The 21,348-nt window shown below is 42.3% G+C and overlaps 1 protein-coding gene across 1 annotated transcript in view; it reads right to left on the reverse strand.

Annotated features, from left to right (window-relative positions):
• RPH3A (rabphilin 3A) overlaps positions 1-21,348 on the reverse strand; it is a 1,088,002-nt gene that overhangs the window by 130,677 nt on the left and 935,977 nt on the right. The window contains exons 13-14 of the mRNA XM_078667417.1: positions 20,166-20,240; positions 292-401 (exon numbers count right to left, since the gene is read on the reverse strand). Of these exons, the coding sequence (XP_078523543.1) occupies positions 292-401; positions 20,166-20,240 (185 nt within the window). The remainder of the gene's footprint in view (positions 1-291; positions 402-20,165; positions 20,241-21,348) is intronic.

The raw sequence follows: 21,348 nt of genomic DNA on the forward strand, positions 1-21,348 counted from the left end.
TGTTACTGTGACTAAATGTGACTTAAACCTCTGCTAAATGTGGCTGATGAGTTTCTGTTAGACCTGCCAGCCTTAGGGTGGTCTTCCGTAAAGCGGTTTGCCTTACTCCTCCTTTTTTCAATGATCTTGTTTTTCAGACGTAAAATGCACATGTTCACTCATGTCCAGTGTGTCAATGTAACAGTACTGCAGTGCATGTCCTACTTCTATGAATCGTTTTCCTCTAGTGACTGTCCTTCTATACATGACATCTAAGAATAAGTGCATGTTTGGAAGGAGCTGTTCACTTACCTTAATGTCTTCCGCGTCATGTCTTCCTCTGTGATGCCATGATACACAAGTGCCTCATTCCATATGGGGTTCCGCGTGTTCCGCAGGGTTTTTGTGCGCAGTTTGTTTGCCTGTAGAAAAAAAGACATATACAGGACATACCATTTAACCAGAACTCTCTTTGCATGAAGCTCACATGAGCATTTTTCTTTCTTCTGCATTACACTGATAATAGTTCAAATAAATGGCCCTTTGAGCTACTCTAGCTAGCTGAGAAATGCTCTCAATTCTAGTGAGACCATCACAGTCATTTTCCATCATTTGCATGGTCCGTTTGGTCATATGCATTTTCTGATTTTGTACATGTATGTGAACAAACAAGGAAAAACAGAGTTAATGTTTTACTGCCATTGTGCATTAAAGCCAGTTTCCTTGAATGATTAGAACAAGTATGAATTACACACTTCCCCAAAGCTCTTGTTCTCCAAGTTGACATTATCAATGGAGAATTAAAATTTAATGTGAGACAAGGAAGGTGTTTTTTCTGTATATCTCATAAACTTGGCACCAGCCCTCTGAGGCTGGCATGGATCTAGGGTTGCCCCCCCCCCCTCCCACTCCACCTGTCCTGTACTCCATGCTTCCAGTCCTGGGTCTTTCTGTTACAATCATTGGTAAAAGATGTATAACTGGAATTATTTAAATAGAAGCTCATCCAGACTACATGTCCCAAAATGCATTAGGATAGTACATTTATTTCAACCAATCCAACACCACCAGACGAACATGACTGTGCATGGGCAGAAGTCTCAACATGAACAAATTGAAGCCTGTTACTTGAACAATCTTAAAGTACACAAGATACTCAAAGTCTGAATACACCAGTGGCAAAATGACGGGAACTTTATTTCAATGGCTCCAGAAGTATTATTGTGTTAAAACGAAAACCCTCACCCACCCCTTAGGTGGCATACTTCATCATGGCGGGACTGAAAATGCAAACCAGCTCTGGCTATTAAGTTAGACAAGTAGGGGAGGTGGGAGGAGGGGGGGACACTGCTGCTGCTTTTGTTACAGGGGGCGATATCGCAACTAAAAAAAGCCCCCCTCCGCTCCAAAAATCTACTTGATAATGCACAGAATATCTGGTACCCTCACTACATGGGCTCTCCTGCATCCTTTCTTTTTGAAGGCTGTTTGCTTGCAGTGCTCAGGGCTCTGATCTTCCACTTGTACGGCCACTGGTTGCTCACTGCTCTAAACCATTTGTCAGTATTGATTTTTCTTTGAGTCTTTATTTTCTGTCTCCTTCCACCTATCGGTCTTAGTGCAAGACACACGCCTGGGTGAGGATAATTGGCTATAAAAACTAAAGACATTGGCTGGCCCTGACCTGTCTGGCCCTCCAGCCAACATCCAGAATCCAATTTTGTGAGAGATAAAAAGGTTACCTACACTACATTCTATATAAAACACAGTCTTCAAGGCTCAGGTCTCCATGCATACCCCTGCAGCCATGTAGGATTCATAGAAGATGATACTTAGAATTATACTTCATAGAAATAGTTAGCTTTATTCATTGGCATGGTAACTTTGATGAAAGTGGCACACTAGTACACATGCAGTGTGCCAGAATGGTGCAGAAAATAGGCCCAGGCACCAAAATAAAAGTGGACCCTTTGGCAAATCAGATAGATAAAAAAGTGGCCCATGTCTGCATACTAGGGCCAATTTGAAGTTGTATTAGTGATTTGCAAGGTATGGAAGACTGCCTGGATTGGAGCTTGCTGCATGCAATGTTTGTTTTAATAGAGAAATCATCAGTAAAAACGGGCCGGCAAGACCATAAAACTGGCCCACAACCAGCCAAAATACTGGCTCACAACCACTTAAAAATAGACTACATACTGACCTCTCAGACCAGCCCATTGGGCACTCCCAGACTGCCCTATAGGCCAGTCTGACTGTTAGACCTGGCCCTTTTTGCACGTTTATTCCCAAGCTTTTTTTACTTTTATCTCCTATTTTTCTGACCCTGTTTTTGTTGGCTATAGGACTCTGGGCACTTTATTACTGCGGATCAGTGCTAAAGTGCATATGCTCTCTGTGTAAATTGTGATTATGATTGGTTATCCTTGATTGGCATATTTGATATACTTGTAAGTCCCTAGTAAAGTGCAAGGTGTGAGCCAGGGCCTGTAAATCAAATGGTACTAGTGGCCTTCAGCACTGGTTGTGCCACTTACACGAGTAGCGCTGTAAATGTGTCTGAGACCTGTCACTGTAGTGTCTGCACATGCAGTTTTAAACTGCCACGTCGACCCAGTGCACCCAATTAGCAGGCCTTAGCCTTCCCTTTTCTGACATTTAAGGTACTCCTAAGGTAGACACAAGGTACCCTCATAGGAAAGGGTGCATTTTATTTGAAAGGTAGGACATGTACTGGTATGTGTTACATGTACTGATAGTGAAATACTGTGTATTACATTTTGCACTATTGAAGGCTGTCTATCTCATAGGTTAAGATGGGAGCTGCCATGTAACATCTTACAAGCGTAACTTTACATTGGGACAAGATAGAGCAATGGAGTTTAGACTCTGAAATCAAAATTTACTAACACACCTTTTAGTAAAGGTGGTATTTAAATTGTGTTTTTGAGAATGCCACCCAACTTGGACCCAGCCATATGCTAATCAGTCTTGACCCTGTTTAGAATGTGGGCATTTTCTTGCTTTATCATTCAGTGTGCCTCTGCCTGTGTTTTCACTGCCTGCTTTTGGAGTGGCAAGACCGGGTTGAGGTGCGACCTGCCTTGCCTGGGTGACACATCGCTAGGCTGAATAGACCTGGTTTCCATGGAGAGCGGTGGGAAGAGTTTTCACTAGATCCTGAATAGGCTGTGTCTCCTTTGCACAATGCTGTCAACTCCACCCCCCACCCCCCTCCCCTCGCTGTCAAGCTGGCCCAGGGAGAACAGAACTGGTTTGTACTGAGCTTGGAGACTCTGAAACAAAGAGAACAACGACAAAATGGGTATTGGACATTAAATCCCAGGACTTTATGTTACTTCTGGAATCAACAGGATCCTCTGCCAGGGAAGAAGAGCTGAAGAGCTGTAAGGAGTACTGCCCCTTTGCTGTGTGCTGCTTTGCTGGGTTGGCCTGCAGTTGCTGCTTCTGCGAAGGGGAGGACAATGAACGGAACTTTGCTGTAAACCTGCTTGTGAAGAATCTCTAAGGGTTTGTGTCTGCTTGCTTCCTGTTCGGAAGTCTCAGGAACACAAAGACTTCACCACCAGCTTAATTGAACTGCACTGTTGGAAATTTTTACTTGCCAGGAGGTGCCTGTTCCAGTTCTGGGTTTCAGGAGGTAGCTGAAAAAACTTGTAGAAACCAAGAAAATTGATGCATCACATTTCCACCGCCTGTTTTTCTGACACAGCATCCATGTTCCATCGATGTGTGGCCGAAGAATCAACGCAGCACCTGCCAGCAGCTGAAAAATCCACTGCGCAACCTGTGCACCGACCTCCGATGTCCGAGATCACCCCACTGACTCCGACATAGGCCCTGCTGTGCAGCTGAAAGAATCGACACATCGGAGGACCACTGCTGGAGAAATCAATACAGTACCTGTTTGCCGCTGCATCGACCTCCACCGTGTCCTAGATTTCTACACATCACACCTGTGTGGCAAGTTTCCCCGATGCCACTCCCGCAGACCAGAAACATCTTGGAATCGATGCATCACATTCCCCTACAGTTCGGATTTGACACATCATTTCTCCTGTGTGCCGCAGAATTGTTACATCGTCTCCCCATGGACTCAGGAACTGAAGCATCTCTGTGTTTTTTGATGTTCCTTCTCTGCGGCTGTTTGGCCCTGTGAATTTTGATGCACCTAAAGGTACATTGTGTAAAATCACGCATCCATAGATTTCTATTGACAGAATTGCATGAAACCTTTTAAAAGTCATATTTTGAATTGCGTATATTGCATTTTTGTTGCTTTGGTCTTGTTTGGTTTAAATAAATATACTTTGTTTTTCTAAACTGGTTTGGTATACATTTGTAGTGTTTCACTGTGTTACTGTGCGTCTGGGTGCAAATACTTTACACATTGCCTTTGGGATAAGCCTGTCTGCTTTTACCAAGCTACCAAGGGGGTGTGCAGGAGTTATCTAAAGTGTGTAACTCCCTTATACTGACTAGAAGCAAGGGTCCCTACTTGGACAAGGTGCATACCTCTGAGAACTAGAGACTCCCATTTCTAACACTGACCCAACACATGTAATGATTATTTGGCTTGTGCGTGGCCACATAACAATCTTGGCCTTGCCACTAGTACTGGTATTGAGACACATTTAATTTAATCTAAGCCACATAATGCAATGAAGCACAACGTGCATGTAAATTGAAGTACCATTTTCTGAGAGTTTATCTTTCCCAGTTGGGTCTTACCTTGGTTTTCTGTTAGGAGATAGTATTAAACTGTAACATTTTAAAGAGGAGAGTGTAAATGTTAAGCTATTTATACAGAGCTTTATAATTGCATACATGTTTTTATTAGCACTCACAATATTTTTAGATGTAGGAGCAGGGCCACAGGGAGAAATAATTATCCAAGGACCACACAGCATGGCAAACTGGACAAGATGATATTAGAGCCCAGTTCTTGTGGACCCAGTCAACACGTTGTCTACTAGCCCACGTGTCCCATCAAGCCAATAAGGTTCACTTGAGTCTGTTCACACTGATTGCTGCTATAGGACTGCCTTTCATAGCAGGTATGTGAAGTGTGATGACAGGGTATGCTAAGAGTGATTACAATAGGTGCACAGTTTTTTTTAATGTATTTGTGTTTTTTTAGGAACATACTTTTTAGAGCCCCCCCATGAACCATAGTTAGTTTACCTGGGTGAAAGCACACCAAAGTCACTCTGGTCAGAAAAGCAGGATAAGCTAAGAAGGTCTGCCTTAGGTCAGGTCACATGTGTATACAAGGAATTATCCCAGAAGTAGACCACCTCAAAGAAGCCACGGCGTGAGACATTCATGTGGGATGGGTGCTGGGGAGCCCCTCTAGGCCTGGACCTCCGAAACCCTGGAATGTATAGCAGGAACAAAATAGATCTCCTTTTGGGGATGACCCTAAGAGCCAAAATGCCTCCTCCTAGGACTGTGCCCTCGGGACCAAAAGGGTAGTGATCAGACACTATGCTAGGCCATAGCCACTGGCATGCACATCTTCCAGGGATACTCATGTATACGAACATCATCAACACCACTAAGCAAGCACCTGAAAGTAGACTTACTGATTCCTGTTTTGGCAATAAGTGGGTGATATGCCACCGTAGACCTAGCAAACCAGGTGGTGAGTTTGAGGTGCTGGCTGGGTCCCTGCTTCATCGCACTTCGGTAGGACATGGTCACAATATTGTCCACAGCCAAAGGCAGAAGTTTCATGTTTTTTGCAAGAGACTTCAAGGCCTAGTCTGTGTATAAGCAGGCACTGAAGAGGACCTGTAAGTAAGTGGGCGAGCTTGCGTTTTTGTGGTATTACTTTTTCAACTCCTATCCTATTGTACAGTATTGTTCCAATGACAAATGTTTTACTGTTTCATTCGAAAATGGTCTTGATAGAGCAACAAACGTGAAAACAGATTTGAGAGGGTGAGACTGATACATTATTCCATATATCTTTCAGTCAGTGCCATTCTTGTTTTGTTCACTGGCAACGAAAGTAAAAGCTCAGAGACTGCTGTTAACATTAAATGTAGAGCTAAATATACAGGAAGACAAGAGCACGAGGAAGTTCAAGTATGGCAGACACTGTAATTTAAAGTACTTAGAAACCCCAGGGATTTTAGAGTGATTGCATTATAGAAAAAACAGTGCTGTGAAGATTGTGTAACATGGAACCAAGACTCCATAAATGTCTTGACATAAAAGATATTGTAGACTAAGTGATGAGTTGCTCAACCAATCATAGGCCATTAGTAACTGGGGAGGACATCCGAACGCTGAATATGTTCAAAATGATGTAATAGGAAGCGACCACACTGCTGTCCAGTGATTTAGTTGGAGTTAGGATGTAAAAGACGCCTGTATGGTGAATACCCATAGCAGAAACAACTACTGATATAAACATTATGGCCTAAATATCATTTACAAAAACTTCGCTCCACTGGGTACAGATTTCATGTTTATAACTTCAAGTGGGCACATTTTTTGGTAAATGATATTTCGGACAGAATATTTTTGTCAGACAAAATTTAAGCCACAATATTTTGGTACCATACCCAACTCAGATTCTACCGTGTATATGTGTGTTGTTCATTGGAAGTTGTTCATGAGTACATAAATCTATTCACCAATATAACACGATTGTAGTGCCTAAGGGCTCCAATACCAATATGCTAGAAATAAGTGCAATGGCCACTTCCGCATCTTCATCTGGTGGTAAAATGGCAGATATAAATCAGAGCAGTCACTGCTGGTATGGCTTGCGTGCTGGGGTTTAATTTAATAATAATAAAAAAAAAACATACATTTCCATCGGCCGGGTCCCGCAACTTTTCTGCTCAGGCTGTCCTGCCACCAGCAGAAACAGGAAACAGAAGCAGGCAGCCAGGCTCCCTCCCCTAAGCCAATCACAATGCTGCAAGCAGCGTTGTGATTGGTTAGTACGCCGCCCAGCCAGGGGCTTATGGGGAGGCCATTGCATGGAGAAGGGCAGAGTCCACATGACTGGTTTGGGTGGCCCCACGGGGCCGACCAAACAGTCTTTGTGCACTCTGGTGTAAACAGGCACACCACTCCTTCTCTGCCCTGCTCTCAGAGCAGCCCCGCCCGCCGGGCTGCAACAAAACATGAAATGGTAATCACTGAAAGTTATTACCATTTTATGTTCCTGCTTCTCACACTGCAAGAAAGCAGTGGGGTGATGCTCCTCTGCCCTAGTGGAGGAGCCGTCCCTGAATCTGAGACCTACTTTGTCTTCCCTTTCTATCCCAGGTTTTCACAGACACAAGGTAAGAGATGGAAGGGGTGTGCCCCATGGTGTACCATCACCTTCTTTGCCTACTGTGGGTATCTATGGTATGAATATAATCACCTCCCCAGGTGCATTAGAAATCTGGTGGGTACACTCTTGCTCAGTGTACTTCCAGTAGAGCCCTCCCCCCCCTATATTGTTAGTAGGTTCTTCTAGATGAAGGAAGAATTCCTGGCAAGATAGGTTCCTTATTTATTGCACATCATCTGCGGCTGACAGGTTAGCAAGAATGTTCGTGTGATGGAGGTGTATCTATTGGGTGTTTGGTTCATCCAGATGATTATTTAAAGCATTGCGCTCATGTGCAGTGATGAAATCTTGGTCACATTCTCATTAGAATTACTTGTTCAGCACCGTCCTGTTAGGCAATTGCCTTCCCAATTAATTACTGTATTTTTCTTCCACTATGTAAGCACTATAATGTTGGTCACTTGTGCATCTGATCTTCTAGGGTCTCTATGTCTTTTTCGGTCGCAGTCAAGTGCTCCAGGTGGCTGTATAATTTACACCAGTCCTTTACATGTTTAGGTATTCTGTTTCTATCATAGGAGTATCTCAGGAGCAGCAGTCTATCTCTACTTGTGCTTAACTCGATCCACTGCATTCCTATGGTTTGTATGACTGGAGCGCCTGGTTTAAGACTGGAAACTGTCTGCCCCTGTCATTTCAACTTTCACTGTATATAATAAATATTAAATCTATGTAATTTTCTAGCTATTCATGTGTGCTTTTTTAGGTTGAACGCTATCAGACAGCACAGCTGTCTGGTTGTGAAAAGACTTTCTGTGGACTTTCTGAAAGCTTCCCTGGGAATGCATTCCACCCATTGCTTAACACTGACTTTGTGGTTTGGAACTCACATTTTCTGGCTTTTTATTTTCTGGATTTATTTGTTTTAGGCTGTCCAGCATGTCTTCATCCCTCCTATGGGGCAACGCTTGTTAAATAGGGTTCATTGTATTCCTCTAAAAGTCCTTGCTTTCTGCAAACAGACTTTAAAATTGTGTTCTTATCCTGTCAAATTTGCTGTATGTTTAGAGACAGAGGTCAAATGTCAGGCTCTGTCTTCCTGGGGAACTTAGTGTTTACTTTTCTTTCTCTTACTTCAAAGTGAGAGGATTTATTTGACAATCTTGCTGGGTACTGGGAAAAAAATGTTTTGTTCTAGCACATAACATTTTAATGTATGTAAATTAACTGTACCAATATTTCAGAATGCATCCGAATTAGGAAAGTACAAATGAGTCACATTTATTTGGAATTCAGAATTGAGGTGGAAACAAATATTTATATACAATTAAAGCAAATCAGTACACTAGGGGATGCTATCTCCACACATTTTTATTTGTGAACTGTATAGATTTGTCGGTATAACTGAATGTGCAAATGTCCTCGTCATTTCAATAGAAAAAGTGTTGTCTTTAATGGCAGTGGCAAACACACAGTATTCCACTCTAAGCCACTCCACTATACGACACTGCAATCCACTCTAAGTCCACTCTGCGCCACACCACTCCACCACACTCCGCTCCACTCTGTGCTACTTCACTCTATGCCACTCCACGCCATTCCTTTCTAGGACACTTTACTCCACTCTACACCACGCCACGCCCCTCCACTCTATTACACTATTTGACCCCACTTTATGCCACTCCACTTTGACACTCTACCGAGTCTACTCTACTACACTCTACTACACTCTATGCCACACCACTCCAGGTCACTTCACTCTAGGCCACTCCACTCTATGCTGCTCCAAAAGACTACTACACTATACAGCTCCATAAACCCTCACTCTACGACTCTACTTCACTCTACCTCACTCCAAACCACTCCACTCTACAACACTTTATTCCACTCTACTCCCATCCACAACTCTCCAGTCAATAACACTCCATGACACTAGTGCAATCTTCGCAAATCTACTCTACTCTTCACCACTCCACTTTATGGCACTCTATGCCACTCTCCTCTACGCTGTTAACTTTTAGTCATGTTGAACCTCAGGCACGTTGGTGTACAACATGGCTAAAACACATTGGCAAAGCCATTAGCGTTTGCATAGGCGAGATCTATGGCTTTGCCAATGTTTGCCCATATAAGTGGTGCATTGTCCCAAACATTTAAAAATTGATTACTACCAAGTTAATTGTATTAATTATTATGGTACTGCCTAATTGTCACAAACCGCACTATACCCTTTGATTGGCCCGAGTATATTTTGCACCATTTCAGGAGACCCTCCAAGGACAAGGTGGCGTCCCGCTTTCTGGATCTGGGGCTGGTGGTGGTGGAGAAGCGCCTCCTCACAAGGAGGTGGAAGGCACGTGACCCGCCATGTGTACGGGCGTGGGCCCGGGCAGAGTGGACAGCCATATGTAGGGAGGAGATGTTGGGGCTCCGGAAGGAGCCCATAGCGGAACGATGGGAGCACATGTTCACTACACTGCAGCGGCTGGCTGGTGAGGGAGACACGGATGGTGCGGAGGGGCCAGGGGACGTGCAGGGGGATGGAGGCATACCACAGGTCGTTCTCCTGCCGAGGTAGTTCACTATATACAGTGGTTTGCTCCTACGAGAGACAGGGGCAAATACGCGCACGCAGTTGAGGCCCGAGGGCGCGCAAATGTTTTGAGGACGGGGATGGGGTTGGAAGGCCCGGGAGGAGGGGGACAGAAGGGGAGAGGGGTGGAAGGAGGGTTGGAGAATAAATGTTATTTTGCCGCTACAGTTAAAGTTTCTCTTTGTTAACGCATCATCTGTTTGTAAGCTCAAGTCGGGGGGGGGGTTCCCTGAATCATGCAGTTGGGCAAGAATCCAGCGTACTGGCTATTGTGTACAGTCCAAAGCATGCACTTGGACAAGAGCGTCATGGTTCAACCAACTTTGGGCGAATGTCCCATGCCCTACTTGTTGCACGCCTCGAATGTTGTTCACATAGCATAATGGCTTGTTGTGCTCGTGCTTGTATGATGACGACTATGCCTATACCATCGTGCCTGCATTGAGAATGCCTATACTGTGATATGTAACGTAATCTTTTGAAAATGCTAATAAAACAGATTTGACAAAAAAAATGGTACTGTCTAATTGTGGGAATGTAGTGCTAATAACCTGACACAACATGCTAGGTTTTACACAAAAGCTTGGCATGTGGACCTTTAACCTTTAATAACTGCTGTAATGCTGACAGGATTTGGCTCGCACATTCAGTTATAAACCAGACCGGTTTTCTTTGCCAGCCTCAGGGGAAGTGCCCTGGGACTCGGAGTTGCTCGGTGGGTGTGCTACTTGTCATCAGCATCATGGGAGATGGTGAAGGCTCATGAGTGCTCACCGGGCTCTCTGGTGCAGAGGGCAGCCCAACAGTTGCATTAGGGGAGACAAAGGGGCTCAGAAGGGCTCTTACTGTACTCTGTGTGGAAAAGAGCCCCCAACGGCGTAAGTGCCCTACAGCAAACCAGCAAAGCAGGAGCATCACTTACAAAAATAATAAAAGCCATGCTGCCAACGCCAAAACAAAAAATAACAAAGTTAAGTTTCTGAAAAGTATACACACCACGAAATGCCATGGGCTTAAACTAAACATGAATGGCAACCCAGGAAACCAACGCTTGAAAGGGGGCTCTAACATTAAGCTAATAGCTAAATGGGATGGACACAAAGAACACTTATGTTGTCATGTTTTGTATTATGCTGACTGGAGGTCTGCCCCTTTGAGCAGTATAGAGCATTATGTTGTTATTATCTGTCACTCGTAAACAAATCCAGATTAAAACCATCCCGACTTAAAACGATGTGCAAAATATTTGAAACTGTGAAACATTCTGATTTCCCTCACCGAACTATTGCTCCATTGCGAGTATAGTGATGTGCACTTTGCATTAACAGTGGAACAAACCATGTTAATGGCAAAGCATGAATAAGCCCCTTCACATTGCTTGCAATGGATTTAGTTCTGCAGGGTCTCTGTGTCTTGCCACAGACAAAGCTAAAATACCTTCTTCAGCTGTGCAGGGATTGGAGAATGTTAGTAATATGGACATCACGTGGATGACAATTTCACTTATTTTATTCCTGAAGGCAATGAATAGATGAAAACAGATACGATCATCTTCATGAAGTGTCCTACCTGCTCTACATTTCATGTTTAGTGTATTTCTTTTTTCTGTCCAAAGAGGCCTGAAGAAATCTTCCAGACCATGACAACTCTTAATTGGTTGCTGGTCAAACCACATATTGCCTGGATATACTGTTACTGACCCACAAAGCACTGGATAGTCAGGTGTTGTTTTAACTCACTGAAGTGCTATGGCTCTTCGAGTCAATCAGGTGCCTACAACTAGCAGTCCAAAACTTGATAGTGATCTACTGGCCGAGATTTATTTTTGTGGGTTTGGGGTCTGCCTTTTCACGATTCCTTCCACTAAAATTCTCTACCCGTGTACCCCAGACCATTTAATTATGTAGCGAACAGAGGAGCCATCTGTTCTGTACATGGTCGTTAGACTAGTGAAATTCCTGTACATTACCTGTCAGAGCCCTGTCTTTTCCTACCCTTCCTTTCATTCCCCAATGCTCTGAGGCCGCCTGAGCGCACTACGAAACAAGACAAACAAGCATAGGCAAAGCCAAATAATCATGCCTAGGCAGGCCAGCGAAATGGTTCATTCTGTTGCTAAGTTTATTGGAAGTATACGCCACAAAAACTAAAAAGATGTTTAAAAAGCCTAATAGTTTCTGGCATACGCTTGCAATAAAAACTTGAAATCGGAAAAAGTAACCATTGCATATTGTTCTAATAGAACAATGAAAGTGCTTCATCGAGCAGGTATATATTTTATATATATATATATATATATATATATATATATATATATATATATATATATATATATACACAGACACATGTTTTTTCTATTTATGATTTTTTTAAATTGAGTTAAAGGTGTCTCTAAACCAGAAATAAAGTTGAGTACCGAAACTGTGAGTCTTCAGCACATCACGTCTGAAGTCCCAGGAAAAACATGCTACAACCCCTTAATCTGCGCGCACTCGCAAGGCAAGGCATGTCCCTTTTGGAGTATTCCAAAGGTCAGCATGTAGACTAGTAATGCTTTGCAAAGATGTCAGACATAAGAGTGATGTAAGCCTTGCTCAGCCAGGTCCCAAACACAATGCACTTTCCAGTATCCTAAAAGGCTTGTTTGTCCAGCTACATTGTGATCATTGGACCACGCCCTGTTGGGCCTTAGAAGCTTGCAGGTGGAAATCGGCACGGTAAAGGTAAGCACATAAGACTATAAAGGAAAGTAATAAAATAGTGGCACTATGAGCCAAGTAACAACTCGTCAAAGGTTGCTTTCAAGAACAAAAGGTCCCTACTCTCTTCTTCTCAAAGATAATGTACAGTTGCATGGACAGTACATACACTATAGGATGTGGTTTCATTTAGAGACACTTCATTATGTGTAGCCATAAAACAGAGTAACTTATGCTTCTCCAGCTGTCACCGCTGGTACCCTGAAATGTCAAACCGCTGGAGATGCTATTTGCTGATCAAGACTGGCACTTGATAATAGGCCTGCAGCCCTGGATTGATTCGATGTTATTTTTCCTCATTTCTGATGCACCCGGGTGTTCTCACACTTGAGATTCTTCAAATGATAAATGGCGCAGGCACAGCTGTGTTGTCAAATTGCAAACCCTTCTGGGTATTTTAATGCCAGCACTTGTGTTTCTTCATTAGAAGATGCATACATTACTGCCACTAACAGGCTTTTCCTTTCTGAAATGAAATTGTGTCACCATTCTACTAGTGTGTGGTCGTGGGGAGATGGCTCACAATGCAATTACCATCAGCCACTTATTGTTTTACAGCATTACATTACTTTACAGAAGAGTGATGAGCAGTGTACATTTAAAAACTTGATAAGATTGCAGAGCTCAGCTTTGATTAAGTGCCCTGAAGAATTGCCATATGTGCAGTAACACCTGTTACTGCATGTATGGGGATTTAAAGGACTGAGGCAAGCACTGCACCCCTGCTACTACCCTAGATCAATTCCAGCAGGTCAGACCTGCCAATAGTTACTGTGGAAAAGTACCTACTACATTCCAGGACATGGGGATTTTTGTGCAATAAGCAATCAAATATGCAAGATATGCCCCATGTAAACTCGGAATAGGAATGTTGAAACCATTTTCCTGGATGAGGAATTCATATTTCATAGGATGTTGAGGTGAAGGTGTACCTCATACCAAAGCATTACTGTTTGCTCGCAGGTTCACTTTGATATCCAAGAAGAAGCACAGTCTTTTACACATTTCACAATATTGGGCTAAAAGTTCAGCAAAGAGCATTTGTTGAAGTAGGTGTGGTCCAAGATGGAGCAGATTGGCGGAAAGATCAGAAGAAACTCTGGTTTCAGTAAGTTGTGTTGAGTTGATGTAGCATCATCCGTGGCTGGATAGCGGCAAAAAACAGGGCTATCATTTCAATGTCATTAGTAAATTGCTCAAAGAGGTGTGGGAGAGAATGGACAATGGCTGCTCAATGTTTTTAGTAAGGGAAAGGTTTGTCTATGTATTTTAAAATTGAGCCTTGATAAGGAACATCCAAAAGAGTATACCTCAGAGGCTAATCTGTCTGAGTAGTTTTTGGAGTATGAGTTCAAGGAAAGGGGAGACTGGTTTGGGCTAGCCATGGTGGTATTTCTTATTAGGACACTATTTTTGAAGTTCAACCAAGTGAATTTGGGTTTCTGAGTAGTGTCACAATTATCCTTGACCAAAGATTGTGGTGATAGAGAGATGTGTATCTTTCTTAAGTTATCGCCAAAACAGGCGGAGAAATTCTCACCTATCCTGGTCCTGCTGACAGTGTGGACCATGCCTGAGCACTAGCTTAGCATCTATACTGCAGTCTGAACCCCCACTAATACTTATTTTGTAATAATTAAGAGCATCTCTGAGGAGACCCATCCTTAAATATACCACAGCTGCTACATTAACTCACACTATCTAGTCCAATCCTATTACTTCCCCCTCAATAACCATCATGGTACCCCTGTCCTTCTTCATCCTCTTTTTTTTATCTTGCTATCACCAAACCACAGAAAACGCATGCTTTCGCAGTACTGCCATCTCACATTGTCAAACAAACCTTTCTGCACACGATCTCTTCTCAGTTCTCTTATCACCGTGGGAATGGTTAAACAGTGTGTACAATTATGACCTATAGCATTACTTTGTCGGGCACAGGCTCTTTTTTGTAATCACAGAGAATTGGCTAAATCCAAATGACTCTTCCACACCAGCATCTCTATACACTAACTTGTGGACCTTCTTACACACACATTGTAACAAACACAAAGGTGGTGGAGGAGGAGTTCTTATTTGCAAGGCACTCTTGACCATTTCAGCTTTAACCTCATCATCATCAACACCAACCTCTTATATTGTCAACATTGTGGCCATCTATTGCACTGCAGGTACTCCTGGGTCTTTCTTTGATGACCTCATTAATGTCCTTGAGACCTTTCCATACACTGCTACATTATGCTTGGGAACTTTACCTACACCTCACTAATCAATTACACAGAATCTTACTCACTCAGCTCTTATCTGATCACTCACTTTTCAATACACATTCTATAACCACACATAATCTGGGGAATCCTCTTGACTTAGTGCTTCTATGGGATGCATTGTCCTACTCTTAACCTACTATTTGCCATTTACCATCTGGTTCCCCCATGTTAACAATCCCCATTAATGTCCCTTCTTCCTTCTTCTAACTTCCTTCTTTAACTAGGAAACTTTTGAAAACCCGGCTTTTTACTTAAACTGGTTAGCCCGCCCCCTGCAATCTCTGCATTCTTTCTTTCAGCGCCAGGAAACTTATGGTGTCAGTGCGCTTTACAAATCCCGCTTAAGATAAGATAAGAACTGCTTATGTTCCCAATTCCAGAAGGAAATACACTCCGGGTCTCGTCCCTGCCTCCAGAATCACATCCATATTGACATCTCACCTTTGAAACACTACACACTTCACACAATTTAACAATATCCTTTAATATGAGTAGGCGTCTATGATGAACTTATTACAAAGAGTTAAAGTGAGACAATATAACTTTCTTTTTCTTCTTACTCTAAATGAAAAAACCTCAACACAAGTTTAACTTGAAAAGGTGGGTCTCCAGACCTTTTCTGACCTTCAAGGGGTCTACTAATGTTTTAATTGCAGTGAGGATACACCAGAGAATGATTTTTTTATGTGCTTGAGTGATTTAGAATTTAGGGCCATATGCATGAAGCAACCGTTTTGTGATTCCCTAATAGTGAATCCTTGTGATTCCCAATTAAGAAATGCATGGAAGCGCATTGAACACTTTTTGTGATTCCTAGGGGATCGCAAATGACCTACCTCATGAATATATAATGAGATTAGTCGTAATTTGACCCCTAGGAATCGCAAAAATCACAGAGATGGTGATCTGCTGGGGTCAGCAGGCCACCATGTCTGTGATTGCTTTTAAATAAATCATTTCTTTTTTAAATGCAGCCCATTTTCCTTAAAGGAAAATGGGATGCATTTCAAAAACAAAAATTAAAAATTTTCTTTTAATTTTTTAAGAGTAGGCAGTGGTCCATGGGAACGGTGTAACAAACATTCACAAAAGGGAAGAGGTCCTTTAGGTACCAATTTGCAAATGGGTTACCTTACCACCTACAAAAAGTAGGTGGGAAAATGCGAATTTTTTGTGACCGCATTTCGGTCACAAAACATTCCTACATACCAATGTGATTCGGTATTAGGAAGAGACGCCCTAAACATGCCTCTTTCTAATAGCAAATCACAAACCCATTTTACGATTCAGTAACAGGTTAATCGAATCGCAAAATTGGGTTTGCTGCATCTGAAAAATCTTTTTTGCGTTCGCAAACGGGCCGATTCTGCAAATCAGCCTGTTTGCAAAGACAAAAATACTTGATGCACCCTATGATGCTTCCAGGTGAAGTGTTTCTTACTCCTGAAATCTTTTGCACCGCTAAAACTCATCAGTAGGCAAATCTGTCAAACAAGGCATGTTTCTTTGTTTTTTCCTAGTGTCCTTGTCCCTCACCTTACTTGTTTTTTCCCTTATCGGTTCCCTTGGCTTTTCGACTATTAGGCATGTATACTATTGTTCAAGATTCTTCGATGCTATTTTTGCTTTTTTTGGCTTTGTGCTTGCGGCTTCTATCCCTATACTTCCAGGAGGTCTACTGTGAGGCCTACCTGTCCCATAGGATAACATTTGAATTACCAAGTAATATCTTATAAGTGTATTTTCCAAATCAGAACAGGTAACCCCTTCATGTTTGCTGTCTTTGGAATCACAATTTAAAATTCTAACGTATGGTGAATCTCACTTTTGGAAAATTTGCATTTTCCTGCCTAAGCCATTCAGTGTGAAACCTCTAGAAGTTTCTTCCCCACTTTCACAGCACCATTGGGGATCTCAAACTCCAACCATTCAGTACACTTCTGGACCTGTGGATACTCTGCCAGGAAGAAGGACTGATGTGCTGCTACAATAACTGCCACTCTGCTGACTGCAGCTCTAAAGGAACTGTTGCCATGTTGTGCTGACCTGCTGCCCTCTTAACTAGAGAAGGGAAGAAGAACAGGACCTGCAACTTCATCTTAAACCCGGGATCCCAGAGTGACTCCAAAGTATGATCTGCTGACCTCCTGATCTGGGCCTCAGGGACATTAAAGGCTCCTCACCCAGCTCCTTGATCCAGCTGCAGCAAGTTCCTGACCCACAAGTGGTGCCCCTCAGGTCTTGGACCCTGTACGGATCAGCACTCTTTAAATCAAGTTTTTAGGCTCTTGGCTACCATGAATGAGCCTGTTTGCACATAGACTGAGCTGCTCGCACTGAAATTCAGTGTGATCTACCATCAATCAGTCTTTTCACTCAGCAGCATCAACAGTCTGCGGGAGACTGCCAACGCAAAGCTCAAGCTCAATCGTCCGTGACACCCGATCTTCTCTTCGTGCCATGCTGACCACAACCCACGACGATCTCCTGGCTCTCTGCGACCCTCTTCAATGTGAATGGGACTCTTGACACAAAATTTGTGAAGGTAAAACTTCCGCTGGAGTAATTTGGGACTATATCTGACCTGCGCTTCATTGTGGTTGGCCTGAACTTTTGACTCTGACCCAGTCCAGCGAGACCAGATCGCTGCAGTTGGCGATTTTGCTGCTAGGCCCCCTTTCACTCTTTTTTCTTAAAACAAATCATAATTCTGGTTCTACTGATTGGATCTTTGTTGTTTTGACTTGTTTTATTTATTACGCTTTGCTCTATTTTTCTAGCTTTGTGTGTGATCCTTGTTGTGTGGTGTTTTCACTTTTTTACTGCACAAATACTTTACACATTGCCTCTAAGGTAAGCTTGACTGCTCTGTGCCAAGCTACCAGGGGGTTGAGCACAGTTTAATTTAGAGTTTGCTTGTGCCTTACCCTGACAAGCACTGTGGTTGTTGCTTGACCAGGGATCACTCCCTAGTCAAACAATAACCCAATTTCTTACATCTATCATCTATTCTAATACTCTTTGCTCTGTCTATCCTTCTGTCAACTCCCTAGGTATCACTGGTTTGTTTATGATCTCTCGAACAAATTTTTCATTATTGACTGGGATTCTATGCCATCCTCACCCATGACATTACTAATTGGTACCTTTTCAAAGCTCAGTCCTAGTTGTTTTCTAATAGGCCACTTTCCTTTGTGATCTAATATCTTCTTTCGGATTCTCGTACCACTTTTCCAGTGACCACACATAAATCATTGTCTCCTTTCAGAATATTTCACCTGTCCTCCAAATATTTATATCAGATTATCCCAGGGCTATTCGCTTATGGATAACATTATCAAGCTTCAGTCAAAACTCATCAAAGACTGAGGTCATAAATTTCACATCCTCCACTACAGCTCCGTCCTCACCTTATCCCATCCATGCACCTCTTGACACTCCGATCGTGCCCCCCCTATTTTTAGACATCTTGTTGTTCTCTCCAGTTCCATCATGTGAATACAATCCTTTATCAGTAAGTAATACTGTAATAACTCCAATGCAGCTTTATTTCTCAAGTTCGAAAGATACCCAAGATATGTATTTATATCTCTTACCATAATGCCAAAGCACTGATAAATTCTCTACTAATCAGTAAATTGGATTAATACACTAGTTTGTTAATGGGTCTACTTCAACACAACTTTGCACCTTTGAACAAGGTCTTAATCTTCAATAAAATAACATTTTACGATTCCGAAGGCACATGCTCACCTCCGTCCTACCCCAGCAGGACCATATACAAATTAAGCAATCTTGCTTTTAAAACAGTGTGCACATGTGGCTAGCTACCACTCCACCATACTGCCCAACTATAACGTAATCTGTTTCAGTAGTTTGCCCCAAAAAAACAGACTCACTCAACCTCCCCTGTACTTCGATGAGATGTTGGTGCTTCTACTTACTGGGCCCAGGTCACTGGAGGATACTTCCAGCTTCCATTAGACCAGACGCTCAATTCAGTAATTGAAAGCGGCCCTTAATAAACAACTTCTGGCACTTGAAGGCTAACTTCTCTTCTGAATCCTCAAACAATGTATTTATGTAAACGATGGTCAGTTTTGTCTCTTGTTAGCTGTAGTCTTGCTTCTATATAAATATGCCACTGTCAATGACAAATTAACCCTAAACATGGTATGTGTTAAGCAGATCAGGTTTATTAATAAAGATGGTCATTTAAGACATGGCGGATCACCCACCACCACCCGCCCACCATGGTTTGCCAAACACGCAGTAGACCACCCACTTATTTTAAGTTGTTGCAGGACATCTCGGCTAAAAGTGCTTTATCAATACAGTGGAAGCACTTTTGGTAGAAATGTCATGATGGTCAATGTACCCTGTTACAATGACCCCCTATGCCGGGGTTTTTTGCTTCTCAGGAACAAACTTTCAAAACGGGGTCTTGTTTCTGAGAGCATACAGTCAATGGATCTGATGTACAGGCATGGGGGTCGTCTAAACAAGTACTGACCCAATGGTCCTATGGCGCATGGATGGCCGGGTCATAGGGTTTCCAATGGTCGAACAGGTAAGACTCTGACGTCAGAAACCTAGCAGTTTTCAAAACACTGATTGAGGCGGGAGTTGCAAGCTATATAGAGGTGGGAATTCCCACAATTTACAGTGAGTCTCACACTCTGCCATATTCTAAATGACCCACTATGTAGCATTACTGTTCCTTTGTAAAGTGCTTCTGTTAAAAAATGTTACAGTTGTCAAAAAATACATACATGAATAAACACATAAATAAATAACTAAAACAATTTCCCTCATGAAAAAACACATGAATTACTTCAAGGGAGGACCCTTTCAAACATCCATGTTCGTGCGGTGAATTAAAGATGCACAACAGTTATTCCAATAAACAAGAAATAAAAGAAGGACGCAGGGCGGTGCCAAGCAAACATGAACAGAGAATTTAGATCACACTTAATTTCGAGATTAAAAGAACCACTAAATAGTCTGTATAACTCTTGAAAATCTGGTGGAACCTGCGATTTCAATAGTGCTTAATTCTGATATGTTTTACTTGCCATAAATCGAATAACACATCGTTACAGCTTGCAAGAGATAAATAAGATACATCTATGGAATATGATTTAAAGGAATCCCACTTAGGGGTCACCTTAAAGCAGTACCTACTCATATTCATGGTAGCTGGGGCATTCCCAAAGGTACGACGTTTGTGTATCAAGGTAAGTTACCTTACTAGCTCCTGGTAAGAGGTGCAGCTTCACATACGGGTCAGCTAAACCATTGGAATCCATAGGTTTCAGGCCCTAGGTAGGGGAAATGCAATTTCTTATGTTATTGGCTCACCTCGAACAGTCAGAAAACACAGTTAAAAGTATTGAACAAAGCAAACACAATTATAGATTCTTGTGTGTGTTGATTATTATATAACTGAACAATGACCAGGCTCAACTCAATGGCTGGAATTAAATGACAGAGTTAAATGACAGAGTTAGCCCCAAGTTCCCCTGCCAGGCAAAGCCCTGGGCAGGAGCCACATTTGCATTCCCATGGCCAGAAACAACACTAATGTTAGTGCAAGAGAAACAGGAGCAGAAGGATACATTTCATTCACAACCGCAAGACTAAATTTCCAAATGTATTCACCCACCTAAGAGGTGTAGAAACACCAACATTTATGACATGGCCAAAGGTATTTAGGTATTTTGAAAATAAAAACTTCAAATTAATTTTTGCATTTTATTTCAACATGAAGAAATGTGGAGTTGTTACACTGCCATATGTATAAACGCCTATGCATTGTGAGTACTCCTGGGAATCTGTCAGAGTTTCTGCTTCCTCGTGAAATTCTTACTGAATACCGGGAAGGGTAAAATATGTGTGATTTATGCAAATTGTACGATTAGAAATACCAGTGTAAAATGTTAACCCTGAGCTCTGTGATTGGTACTCAACGCATAGATGAGAAAAGCTGAGGTTATTTGCCAGCTTGCCACCGGCAATCCTCAAATATGAAATTGGATTTGTGGTTAATTGCTAGAGCACCTGAGTCGACATCCAATTTCTGTAAGTGTTTTTTCTATCAAAGATGGATTGAAACACAGTTGCAGTAATTCAGTTTTCACTTACCTACAGTAAACAGAGAACAAACAATGAGCTAAGTGTGCTGTCAATCAAATGCCTTTTCATTTTAAACTAAGCAGGAAGTGTATTACTTTTCTCCATAGAAACATAATACAGAAGAGTATATATTGGTTGGACCATGTTCATTAAAAAAAATATAAAAGGGAGGGCGGTGATTTACATTCCCACCTGAATGTACTTTTTAATTTTTTTGTATTTTCAATAAAATAACTTTCCCAGTAGTACCTAAGAAAACAGGTGCCTGGTTTAGGTTCCTAGGCATACTTCTGG

The sequence above is a fragment of the Lissotriton helveticus genome, chromosome 11 (genome assembly GCF_964261635.1).
Source record: "Lissotriton helveticus chromosome 11, aLisHel1.1, whole genome shotgun sequence".
Taxonomy (NCBI): Eukaryota; Metazoa; Chordata; class Amphibia; order Caudata; family Salamandridae; genus Lissotriton; species Lissotriton helveticus.